This window comes from Juglans microcarpa x Juglans regia, chromosome 4D (genome assembly GCF_004785595.1).
Source record: "Juglans microcarpa x Juglans regia isolate MS1-56 chromosome 4D, Jm3101_v1.0, whole genome shotgun sequence".
Classification (NCBI taxonomy): Eukaryota; Viridiplantae; Streptophyta; class Magnoliopsida; order Fagales; family Juglandaceae; genus Juglans; species Juglans microcarpa x Juglans regia.
In genome coordinates, this window is record NC_054600.1 from 34,062,724 (window position 1) to 34,076,192 (window position 13,469).

A 13,469-nucleotide genomic window follows, 5' to 3' on the forward strand; every position below is an offset into this window, starting at 1 on the left:
TGTAACTTTTAATTCTTCTGCATTTTCATGTCTAAGATCTATAAAGAAAGAACTCAGCTGATGAAAATTTTCGTAGAATTTGTTTCTTACTCGGTTGTCATGTTCAAAGTTAGCTATGTATTAGTTTATTATACTGCTCAGCACTGAAATAAATACCAGGAGGAGAATTTCATGTACCTGGTGCAATGTAGCCAAGTGTACCAAGAGTTTTGGTTTGTGTTGTGTCCTTATTTTCGATTAAAATCTTTGCAAGGCCAAAATCACTCACATGTGCAACCATGTCCTCATCCAAAAGAATATTGTTAGGCTTCAAATCACAATGCACCACTGGTTCTGACTGATCGTGGTGGAGATATTCCAATGCTAATGCAATACCAATCATGATGTTTACTCTTTGGAGAAGATTCAAGCAATAGTTGTGGTGGTATAAGTACTTTTCAAGGCTGCCGTTCGCCATGTACTGTAGTATCAAAGCTCTGAACTCTGGGTTGGAGCATGTACTTATGACTTTAACAAGATTTCTATGCCGAATTGTTCGTAAAACCTTGCATTCCGCATCAAAGCTTTTGAAAGCACCGTCTAATTGCAAATTTAGAACTCTGACAGCAACAATGATCCCGTCAGAAAGGATCCCTTGACAGCAACAATGATCCGTCAGAAAGGATCCCTTTGTACACAGAGGAAAAACCTCCAGTTCCAAGCAAGTTGCTTTGACAAAAGTTGTTTGTCCCTCGGCTAAGCTCTTGATACGATATCATTCTATTCTCCAACGTAGGTACCATACTAGGTGAACTTAGATTCTGCATCTTACTTTTCCGGTGTTTTCTCAGCATATAAACCAATGCTGCAAATATTATTGCTCCTGATTCTTGGGAGCTTGGATTTTTGCAAGGTCGAACTCCAAAAATTGAATTTCCACAAAGGCCTTTATTACCTAGGAATGACTCGGCTGTAAAGTTTGCAAAAGGTCCATTGGATGGAATCTCTCCTGATGGCTTATTGAAAGACACATTCAAATACTTGAGATGTGAAAGTACCTCAAGAGATTTTGGAATTGTACCTGAGAGATTATTGTACGAGAGGTTTAACATATCCAATCCTTTCAAGTCTCCAAAAGATTGAGGAATGTCTCCTTCAAATGAGTTCATGGACAAGTCAAGATAGCTGAGGTGTTGGAAAGCTCCATTGATGCTCGGAAGGAATACTTGCATTAATTTGGTTTTGAGATAAATCCACGTATTCAATAACATGCAACTTTTTCATGTTTAGAGCCAGATTTCCACGCAGGGAATTTAATGAAAAATCCAAAAACAACAAAATTTGGAGGTTCCACATATTTAATGGTATTGATGCTTCCAGCCTATTAATTTGGAACAATTTGAAAGATAGGATGGGATATGGCCGCTGAGCATTGGCAATGGCCTAGCTATTGCCAAGTCTAAAATTTAGCTAGAATCTTAACTTTTAGCTATAGTATCAATTTTTGACTAAATGAATCTACATTGGACTAGCTATCTTAAAGTTAAAATAATAATATAATATTATATATACATTTTTTTATTTTTTATTTTTGCAAATATAATTCATATATTTCCTAAATCTTCATGCTTTGTAGAAATAATTTGTCTACTCTATCAATATTCTCAATTAATAAAATAAATAATGTGCATGTCATGCATATTTTACCATTCAAAAGTGATGAAATAATAAAATATTGCTTTTCATTGTGAATAGTAGCTAGCCAGCCATGTTTGGAGAAGACTTAAGATTTACTATAGCTCAAGTCTTAAGCTTTGAACCATTGGCTAGTTCAATGTGAAGGCTTTTTTTTACATCTAGCTAAAGTTTAGACTTGTATTGATATTTGGCTAGTCCAATGTGGAGGCTACTGCCAGCAGCCAGCAGAAGTTCAAGATTAGGACAAGAAAGTTCAGAATCTAATGGAAGATACCCAGACAATGAATTTCCCATTAAGGAGACAACAAACGAATTTGTACGGTATAGATTCCTTGCTAGTAAGAAACATATTTATAAGCTGTCGTGTAATTGCCTTACATTGCAGGAAACCCAAATTCCACTTGTAATTCGACTTTCTTCTAACAAACCCCCCCCCCCCACCCCCAAAAAAAAAAAAAGAAAAAAAATCTATAAGGGTGTTCAAAGAAATAAGTTACAAAATCTGCAAGTAAAAAGGCGAAAAGAAATATCAGAAGAAAGAAAGAAAGAAATATCAGAAGTTATAATTCAATGTACGTCTGTCCCACTCCCTTGGCTCAAAATGCTCGTGGAGTATTGTATCACCAATTGTAAGAAGTATAACTGCCCTAACGACTCTCGGAGGTTGACCCCAACTCTTGATCAGTCGTGTGGCATTTTTCACTTCCTGTATCGCTAACTAGAACAAGATAATCACCATCTCTAATAAGCTCTATATCTTCTATTTCAGCTCCTTCTTTAGTTAAAACTTTGGTTGGAGAGGTCCCAAATCTTTTGGCACCAATATCAAGTAGTTCTTGAAGGGAATGAGGCAGGAGCACAAGCTTTCTAGCAACTTCATCTTTCTCTGGACAACTAAGAGTCACTCTAGCTGGGAAGTTGTTCATACTCCGCATACTGCCAAAACTTGCAGCAGATGTAAGAAGTTCTCCTCCACCTGCATGTTTTGAAGTTTCAGTTTTCTGTGAATACTTCAATTGGAAACTTAATGGTCACTTAAATTTATCTAAGAGCATCAACTTCAGGTGTTCAAGATCACAAAATGAGCATCAACTACATGACAAGATTTACAGTTTCTTCAAGTTACACTCAGCTCGGCTCATTTTAATATAAACCAACGGTAGCGAGGTCGTTTATTTTTATTAAAAAAGAATTGAAAGGATTTCTGAATATTTCTCAATTGACAGTATGTGCTTTCTTATTTCAAACATGCATTTATTGATTCCTCAATCAAGTTTTTAGCTTGGTACATGATCTTGATATATTGACAACGGCCGAAGTTAACCACACCAGTATATGACACCCACATCACGGTAATGATATTCTGACTCGAAAGGTGATAGAATTTTCAGAGAAATCCTAACAAAGTATGCAAAACAGATCAAGATGCAAACTCACCAGCATTAGCAGCTCCAGAATTAGCAGCAGACATGACCCCAAAAAGTGAATTGCAAAAATTGTTAGCCCTTCGCCTTGGACGACTATCTGACCATGTCTCCTCCCGGGTAGCTGGAAGGCTTTCATGGACGTATGGAAGCATTGTGGGCTCACTCTGGTACTTCCCAAGGAATGACATACCTGGTTTCTTTCGAACTGGTGGGATAGCTGGTGGTTTCTTGATCTCTTCTTTCTTGCTCTGAAACAATTCCTTAATATCTTCATGGCCCTGATGATCCGCCAAAGCCCTAGGGGTCCATCCACTTATATCTGGTTTATCAATGTCGGCTCCTTGGTCCAACAGAAACTTAACTATCTCAGTACTTCCTTCACATACTGCTGCATGAAGAGCTGTAGTCCATTGCTATTGGGCAGTGTCACGATCCCACCATATTGGACAATGTCCTTGAGCAATTCCAAGTTGTTACGCTCAACAGCAGCGCATGCATAATTACCCACATCACCAGAAGATATCTCTGCTCCATTGTCTATGAGAAGTTTAGTCACAGATTTGTGCCTCCCCGATATTGCTTCCCATAAGGGAATGCTGCCATCTGAATCTGCAAAAAAGAAAGAATAGATAACGATGAAAGCCAATTTATACAGAGAAACGGCAATGTTTCTTCTTTTTTCTTGGGCAGATTTTGAAGGGGCACGCAGCCTCAGTTATAGGGTAACGAACCTTGAACCTGGAACCCCACCGTCCGTAAGGATGGAGGGAAGCGACACGCCAAGGTCATTGGCAGTAAACGGCAATGTTTTCTCCAATATAAGCTCAACTCAAGTCAATTAAATATTCCTTATATGAAATCGGCTATGTACATTAAATCTCTAGTTTATAAATTAAACATCAAGTCCGGCTTCCCAATTTGCTAAATCTATATTAAGAAAGTATAAAATCGACCTAGAAAGAACCTAGAGGAGCAGAAGGAAAAAGATTATAAGAACACGCAAATGTATCAAGGGATTCATATTTTGCCACACACTAGAGGATACCTTTGATGTTAGGATCTGCTCCATACTCTAGAAGTAGAACTACACAATGCTCACTTCCATTAGCTGCTGCAGTGTGCTGTTGCAATGGAGCAAAGAAAGCTCAGCCTCTGATTCAAAGATTACCTTGAGGAAAAAAATGCGTATAGAAAAGATGATCACCACACCAGTGCAGTCCGTCCTCCATTGTCTGTTTCATTTGGATCTGAACCACGCCTCAGCAACTGAAGCAGCAGTAGATCATCACCTCTGGCTGCTGCAAAGCATAAACTAAGAGGCAAACCCATCCTGCCCTGGGCTAGCATATGCTCTGTATCTATTAGAACTCCTTCCATCAGTGGATCCCTCAAATCTTTCAAATGCTGCATCAAATGAAAAATTCCATCGATAAAGAAGATAAATATTCCTCCTCTTGAACGTACAACTATCATTTAGTTAGACTTGTTTGTACATCGTTTCTTCAAAATCTTATTATTGTTGTTATTATTATTATCAAACATAAATAATTAAATTGTTGTGTTGTATGACTGAAGCACTTGGAATAATGGGAGGAACAAGGTGTCCAACTTAGCCTCATTCCTTGAAGTTACATCCCTCACCTTCATTTCAAAGAAAGAAAACTATCCTAAGAAACCATTCATTTCTTTTCAAAGAAAGACATAGCCCCTCCCCCACCGCTATTAAAAAGGGAAAAGGAAGTGAATGGGCGCCAAAACCTTTACTAACCTGAAGAAGATTGTTCATGATTATTGTCCCATCTCCAACATTTGCCTGAACTATATTTAAAAAAGCGGTACGGTTCAAACGCAGCAGCTGACTCAATCGTTTGGTCCGAACTGTAAACAGCTGGGGCCTGTAACAGAGCATGCCTATCTCACCAATAACATCTCCCGTCACAGCCTCGCCAACAGTCTGCAACCATCCGTTACATAGAACATATTAAACTCCTAGACACCGCAGTGAAGACAAATGGTGAAAAAATTATAAAAAGATATCTATCATTTTACTTGCCTTTTCTGTTCCGTTCCCCTCCACAATGAGTTCCTGAGAGAGAGAGAGAGAGAGAGAGTTTAATGACTAAGTACAGTTTCTCTTTCGTAATGGAATTTTAGTTCTTACCGCAGTACCAGTAACCAGTATGTACAAGTCTGTGGGTGCTTCATTCTGCAAAATCACATCTTCTTTGGGAGGAAAATATTCAGCCTTCATCTCCGAGACCTTTAATACAAGAAATCAAGACAGAAATTAAACAAAGTGTGCGAAGAGACCAGTTGGTGGTTGGAACTTTTGGATACCGTTTTCTTGTTAAATCTAAAAACATAGTTTGATACCCCGTGAAAACGCCATCAAAGATTATGAAACAAAGTTAGCAGCATTACCAGTTGGAAAAGCAAGTCATGCGATACCCCACGGAACAAGTACACGTTATCAACAAGTGAATAGAAGAGAAAATGTGAGATACTAGAACGAATGGCTTTAGGAAGGGAATCAAGAATCTCTTGCTGCTGCAGCCCTTCTGAATCAGTTCTGAACTTCAAACATAAATTATCAAGCATCTGCTCTTGCAAGCGAACAGGTAGGTCATTCCTTTGTGCAAAGCTCGTGGCTGCTTGAATGGTGTCTCTCTGAAATTCCATACAAATGAGACCGCTAAAATAAACAAATTTAAAAATTCGACGGTTCTCAAATTATGGGCGCTCATTTAATTGAAAAGTTTGCAAGGGTGATTTATAAATTTGGGAGAAACTCATAATGCTAGGACGATTATATAAACAAGCTTATAAGCCCTTGCCAATATCATAGCCAAGTAAAGTAACAAGAGATTGCAATAGAAAGTAGAAACTACAAATATGAGAAAGTAGATTTCATTTGTATGTCGAATCTGGGGGCCATTCAATTACAAGTTGCAACAACAAGCAGGGCAAAGTGGCATTCTAGCTAATTAAGTGATTCACTTGTCTAACTCGAGGACCTTTCAGAAGCTCAAATTTCTTACAACCATCATGAAGAAAGAAAATCCATCCTCTAGGAAAAGTAACATGAAACAAAGGGTTTTCCCCAAAGCCAATTGAACCATACTTGACCAAAAAAAAGCATTCTGACACAGGAAAGCATTTATCCAGTCAGAAAATAGTATTAGGAAAGAGTTTACTCACAAATCTCCTTGTTCGACTTGTCCCATGGACAACCAGATTTGTCATATTTCCAATAATATAGGATGTTAGACCAAGATCAAAAAGCATGTAGAAGATATCAAATATCATTTCCTTGGTATTCGTAGCATGCAAGTCACCATAGCCAGTGGTTGTAAGCGTGGTAATGGACCAATAAACCGAGGTCACATATCGGACAAACAAACGCTGATCATGAAAGTTTTCCAAGATAAGTGAGATCCATGTCCTACTTGGGTCAGTATTTCGAGCAGCAATAAGATAGAAGCAGCAGGCTGCACAATGAACTGCAAAGAGAGTAACCTAGAAGGCCGCAAAAGCACGATAAGATATATATCATTATTGAGAATCCGACACTTCAATGGAAATGACCAGATATTGATAGCAGATACTGACACATATAAGCTTTGCACATCGAACCCAAAAGTAGCTGAATTTCCTGTCTTTTTCCAATCTGACATGATCAAAGAAGAGAATTTCATGAGCAACTACTGTAAATAGACAATCTGGGGAAGGAGGGAGGGGACGAAAAATAACTCCTAAGAGAAAAAGAGGCCACTTCTTTCATGATGCACTGAAATTACTTTAGGTTGATGGGACATTAGGGAATACAGCCAGCTTGCATTCCAAAAGCAACTCCAGAAAACCAAGTGTATAGATACATGAGTATGAAGGGATTTGTGCCCCTTCATGTTTACCCTCGGGGGACTTAAGGAGATGAGTCTCCTTGTATTGACCATCATGGAATTTGTTCTCAACTAAACAATGGACACTGCATCCTTTTTAAATTATATTACTCTTCAGGAGATAATACATTTTCCACCCACGAACAACCAAGTATTTTTCACTTTGCATCCCAAACTACCAAAAGTTTCGATTTGCATCCTAGATACCTAGCTATATTTTCAAATTTTCAACTTTGATGGAGATCTGGCCTTTAATATGAGCTCAATATTGTGTAGAAATGTCAATATGGGAATTCCCAGTTACCTGGCAAACATTTTACTAACCCTTCGGAGACGCCAGAGGCGGAGCAAATTGAAGTACCCGTATGTTTGTAGGGCCGGGGGCAATATACTCCTAGCAGCTTCAGAAGGGATTGTAGAGATGACATCGAATAACAACCAAGTCCTGGTGTACCTCCAAGCAATCAGCTTCCGGTTGTCAATGAAGAGATAAGAAGCCTTATCCAGGTATGCCACAAAGAAAGTCAATACAATGTCAACGGCGAAAAAACTGTTGACAACATTATCGATTACAGCAAGAGGTCCCCTTGGTTTCTCAAGGAACCCAAATTCAAACGGAGATACCCATGCCGTGTAGAAGACTAGAAACACCAGAAATGTCTCCCAGAGTCTGCAATATCAGTCAAAAGAGGCGTGTCTAGATCATTTCATCTCCAATAAATAAAACAAACATCGTGTTAAATACACCACGATATAAAACGAGCAGTTTGAATCCTAGAAAGAAGCAACATAGCCGCAAAAGAAAATGGCAAAAGATTCAACAGGAGAAGAAATGGTAATTCAATCGATTATTTAACAATCAAAGGAAGAAAATAAGAGAGAAAGGGAGAAGGAAAGAGAGGAAAAGGGGGAAGAATGAACCTGTAGCGGGGATCAAATGGGGAGACAATGAAGGGTCGGAGCTTGACGTGGCGAGTCTTGAAAGCGGTGGCCCCGAGAGGAGGAAGAAGGCCGGCGGTGAGGCTGTAATGGCTGCCATCGTCCCTCGGGGGCTGCTGATCCTCTGCTCCTCCTCCTTCTCGCCCGCACATCGAACTTCTCAACACCCCTCCCAGCTTCTTTCTCGGCTTCGGCGTCGACATTGCCCAGTTTTAGTTCCCCGATCTCTATCTCTCTATTTCTAAATCATGCAGCCATTACTTACACCAGACCCAGCACCGAGGCCAGGTTCTCTCTCTCTCTCTCTCTCTCTCTCTCTCTCTCTCTGTTTTCTTTCAACTGTTTCAAACCATCGTTTCGTTTGCGTCCCTTCCGTTTTACAGTTAGGACGAATGTCCCTCCAAAAACTGGGTCGTCAACATTTCAAAATTACCATTTTGTATCCTTTTTTTTTCTCATAAATATGATAATATCCATTTGTTAATTTGTCCATAAAAAAATATTCCAATTGTTAATTCAGTTCTAATAAAAAGAAATTTGTTAATTCGGTTTATTTATAAATAGAAAAAGCATAAAAATAGTATTATCTCTTAAATATTCCAAAAATAAAATAATTTTTTTAAAAAAATGAAACTGAATATATATAGATAAATACTAAGATCTAGTCCTAAGGCTAAACATACGGATCGACCTGATTTTCATTACCTGTAGATATACTATTAAATTAATTATTGTCCCAGAATAGATTGAATTAATAAATCTATTTACTTAATTTCTCACATTTTCCTTAAATTTGTATTCGCTTGTTTAAGTTAATTAAATTAGACCCTTTTAAAAAATTAAAAAAATTAAATGAACTCCTTTTCTTAATTTCGACCATATTATAAAGACATACATTCTAGGAAAACCAGCCGCTTGTCTCATTAAAATTTGTATTTATTGCAAAGGGCATATAACCCACTCAAATCTCTAAAATTGAGGTTTTGGGTTCGATTGCTCTCCCCGACTCAAAAAAAAAATATATATATATATATATTTATTTTAAGTTTTCATTTTTCATTTTTCATTAACTTGAGAGAATATAAACTAACAAAAATAAAATAAAATATTGAAACTATAGATCTTTATTTCAATGCAAGGAATATAAGAAAGCAAGGAATATTAAAGCATTTTCCTTAAAAAAAAAAGTGCTAAAGATTGATGTTGTTTTTTCTTCCCCTCTTGGAATTGTCGAACGCATATCACCAATTTTAATCGGTTTGCCTTTGAATCAGTTCCCTCTAAAGTAAATTACCTAGATCCTCGATGTTTCATGGGCCATGCATGCAGCCTGATGTGAACAAGACTTCTCAGCAGTGTCTGTTCGTAGTTCAGCGGGCGCGCAGGCAGGTGCATGTGATGATTTTCACTCTCAAAAGTGTTTTCCTCTCCCACCCATAATTCTTTCATATTTTATAATTATAAAAATATTTTATAATTTATTTATTTTTATAAAATCTTTCTTAATTTGTAAATCACATGTATTCTGATGAAACTTCCATATATGCATGTAGGTACGTACGTACGTAGCTTAAAGGCAAGGCAATGACTAAAGCAGTAGCAAGTACTGGCCGTAGATCTCGATCGTAATTGGTATGATCATAAACATGCAGTAGCACAGCTCTGCCGACAAGTACATCTGATCTATGTTCAGCTCATTGCTGCCGTCGACTCCATATCAAGTAGCCGCATACGTGGCCATGAATCGAGCACGCCCATGCATGCATGATTATTGAGGAATTTGACTGCGTCTGTATGTTTATTGAGTTCTCGAGTTAAAATGGTTAAGTGAGTTATGTTATATCTGTCTAAAATGAATTCAAATATATTTTGAAATTAATATAAGTTTACATATATTTATAGAAAGTTAAAAAAGTCATAAATCTAGCGTGTAAAGAGGTATTGAGTTAAAAAAAATTATAAATTTCATATATAAATAGGTTTTGAGTTTAGACGAATTTATCTCGTTCACTTTTACAAAACTTTTCATTTCATCTCATCTAATCATTATAATTTTTTTAAATTTTCACATAAAATAAAATAAATAATTTAACTTTTTCAAATCTAAAAATAAAAATAATATTAAAAATATATATTCTAATAATATTTTATTCAACTTTCAATTTTTATCTCATCTCATCTCATCTCATCTCATATCACTTATGAAAACAAACAATATCACCGATTTAAAAATTAGATATTTAAATGTTAAAAGAAGTCTAAATCTAAACCGATCTCAATTCGGTCAAGGAACCAAATGCATGAACCAAACATTGGTCTATATTCTTTGGACATTGGTAGCTCTTCAAGTAACGCATAATATATATTGCATATATGCTATTCATGTGAGTTGGGACCCTTTTTCTAGATCTTTCCCTTTTCCAATGTTTGGTTGGAAATTCATGGATATTTATGATCGTAAATTATGTCAAAGATCACATACATTTGCTAAATTTTGGATGGTCGGCCATACATGATCTATATATGTTTGGCTGTGTCCGCACATCGACAATCATGTGTACAGTGAGTTTAGTTTATCAAAATCATCTTAATTTATTCCATCTTGTTATTAAAATTTTTACATAAAATATAATAAATAATTTAATTTTTTCAAATATCAAAATAATAATAATATTAAAAAAATATTTTATTTAATTTTTAACTTTCAAGTTTCGTTTGGTTACTAAATACATCTCAACTAATCTCAATTCATCATGCATTATAACTTTTTTAAATTTCAATACAAAATATAATAAATAATTCAACTTTTTTAAATTTTAAATTAATAATAATATTAAAAAATAATATTTTAAAAATATTTTATCATCTCAACTTAATTCAACTCAACTCAATTCAAGATCTTAATATAAAAAACTATCTCATTTCATCTCATTATCTAAATCCCACGTGAGCCAACTTAGTACTGCATTGACCAAAAAAGAAAGGTTTTAAATAAAATATATATTTGAATTAATCTCAGATGTTCGAACACGGCAATTTGAGATTGGAAAAAAAATTATTATTTATTATTTATTTTTTCATGCACGTGCCAATTGATATGACACATTTTAATTGCAACGATTCATTATAAACTATAGGATGATTTATTAATTAAATCAATATCAAAATTAGTAAATTAATATATTGAGATGTAATAAATATCGCAAGTTACTGAACAGAATTGACAATTCCTTAATAATCCTTGTTAGAGCTGATATGTAATTATTTTTATTTTTTATTAAAAAGGGCTGATATGTGTGCTAGTGCTATGGTTGGGCTTTACTGTTACATGGACCTTGACTTTTAGTAAATTGATAAAAGTGCCACTCAAGTTTTAAATGGACCAAGACTGTAAGACCTCTTCGTTTATAGGCCTCATTTTGGTCCACTATTGGGCCGAAGAAATCATAATGGGCCTAGTTTGACCTCTTCATTTTATTTTATTTTTTTTCCCCAATATCTGCCTTCTGGAGTGGACGAGTCTTTCTTTCAGAAGAGATTTCCGATAGCACATTCCGACACAAAGATGTCGTCTTTTTTGCAAACATTTCTGGACCCAAAGAAGAACTGGTTCGCGGCTCAGCACATGAAAACCCTATCCAAACGCCTCCGCAAATACGGTCCGCCTCTTCTCCGAAACCCTAAATTTTCCTGTCCTCGATGCATATGTTTATACACTTTTTTTTTTTTTTTGTTTTTTCCTTTTTTGCGTAATTTGAAATGAAATATAGGGCTTCGATACGACGATCTATACGATCCGTACTACGATCTTGATGTGAAGGAGGCACTGAATCGGCTGCCAAGGGAGATAGTAGACGCGCGCAATCAGCGTCTCAAGCGCGCCATGGACCTCTCCATGAAGCACGAGTACCTCCAAGAGAACCTTCAGGTTTTCTTTAACCCTTTTCTTACGTTAAGAGTATTTTTAAAAAAATTATTATTGCTATCTCTGTAACAATTAACTCAGAAATGCGCTCAAACTCTGATCTTCGAGGGATCAGTTCAATGCATTACATCAGAAATACATCCCTTTTTATACACAATCCAGACGTTAAGTCAGTTAGAAAGGAAAGGGTATTCTAGTACATTCAATCAACTAAGTAAGGCTACAGATGTACTTATCCACTGCTTAATGACATGTGCCACGACGTGCTTAACTAACTGCTAATTGCTGCACTAACCCTTCAGTTGATGGCTAACTAACTTCCAGACTCCTCTCTTCATCTCTTTTTCTAAGTACACATAACAATTCACCCCCCCCACCCCCCCTTCAAAAGACCTTGCCCACAAGGTCAGGATACTGCCTTCTCGATTGTTCAACAGGAACCCATGTAGCATCTTCCTCAGAAGCCCATGCCATTTAATCAACAATTCAATAAATGGTTTATTATCAACAGAAGTCATTCTTCTCTTTTTTTGATGAAGTCAGAAGTCATTATCCTCTGCAACACTTCCTCAAGGTCAGTTCGTAGTGCACCATGAGAATCTTGCAATAGTAACACAGTTGAGATAGTCTTCAATGGCCCAACATGCTTCTTTAATCTGGACACATGAAACTAGACTGAGCACCGACAATGTCGGAGTTGGAGTGCCATACCTCCAACTTCGACTCCGACTTCGTTAGAGGTCGAATCCGACTTCCGACTCCGGTTCCAGTTTGCATAGCCTCCGATTCGACTCCGACTCTGACTTGTCGGAGCGGAGTTAGATTTGGGCTTTTTTTTTAGCTCATTTGAAATTTCAATTTGAAAATTTTGGGCTCTTACTAATCGGATTTGGGCTTCCAGATTTCAGTTTTTTTAAAAAAATATTTTTTCAATTTGATTAAAACATAACCAAAATTGAAAAAATAAATCATTGTACAAATTGTTGTTATTATACATGTTAATATTTGTACATCAGTATTACATGTTATTATACATTGATTATTATACATTGCTAGTACATGTTATTATATTTTAGTTATTATATATTAGTATTACATGATATTATAAATTTATATATTTGTGTTTATACACAATAGATTTTTATTAAATGTTATTATACATTAGTTATGATATAATTAGTATTACATGTTATTATATATTAGTGTTACATGATAGTAATAGTTAATAGTATGGTGTTTACATATACTAAACTATTATTAGTGAATTTAGTCTGTTTATATTATAGTATAAACATATTATTTTATAATAATTTGCTCATACTAGTATATTATTGAATTTAATTAACTATATAAGTTAAATTATATAAAATATATATGATTAATATATAAAAAATACATATATTTTTATAAAATATGTACAATATCGGCGTCGGTACGTTGCCAACTCCGACGTCGACTTTTTTGGTTAAAAAAACTCCAACTCCAATTCCGACTTATAGGAGTCAGAGCGGAGTCGGTGCGAAGTCGGATTTTTCGATTTTTGCTCAGCCCTACATGAAACACTGGATGTACAGCTGACTCCTGTGGCAATTCCAATCTGTA

General features: G+C 36.0%; 3 protein-coding genes across 4 annotated transcripts in view; 1 reads left to right on the forward strand and 2 right to left on the reverse strand.

The window, feature by feature from the left end:
- Positions 1-169: 169 nt before the first annotated feature.
- LOC121260315 (probable LRR receptor-like serine/threonine-protein kinase At3g47570) lies at positions 170-1,148 on the reverse strand. Its single transcript, XM_041162138.1, has 2 exons — positions 780-1,148; positions 170-667 (listed from the first exon to the last, which is right to left on the reverse strand). Exons 1-2 carry the CDS (start codon positions 1,146-1,148, stop codon positions 170-172), a joined length of 867 nt encoding a protein of 288 aa, XP_041018072.1.
- A 998-nt stretch (positions 1,149-2,146) lies between these two features.
- On the reverse strand, positions 2,147-8,342 carry LOC121261312 (potassium channel AKT1-like). Its single transcript, XM_041163623.1, is given in 13 exon segments — positions 2,147-2,653; positions 3,115-3,510; positions 3,513-3,713; positions 4,150-4,225; positions 4,314-4,508; positions 4,873-5,058; positions 5,158-5,190; positions 5,266-5,364; positions 5,526-5,771; positions 6,303-6,620; positions 6,714-6,771; positions 7,308-7,673; positions 7,925-8,342. Coding segments are annotated over 13 exon segments (2,724 nt in total). The 5' UTR covers positions 8,146-8,342; the 3' UTR covers positions 2,147-2,324.
- Positions 8,343-11,354: 3,012 nt separating this feature from the next.
- LOC121261319 (cytochrome b-c1 complex subunit 7-2, mitochondrial-like) overlaps positions 11,355-13,469 on the forward strand; it is an 8,597-nt gene continuing 6,482 nt past the window's right edge. The window contains exons 1-2 of one of the 2 annotated variants that reach the window (XM_041163636.1): positions 11,355-11,601; positions 11,713-11,870. In XM_041163636.1, coding sequence (XP_041019570.1) covers positions 11,508-11,601; positions 11,713-11,870 — 252 coding nt within the window. In that variant the 5' untranslated portion in view covers positions 11,355-11,507. Of the gene's footprint in view, positions 11,602-11,712; positions 11,951-13,469 lie in introns of both variants that reach the window. The other variant, XM_041163637.1, reaches the window with a different exon arrangement.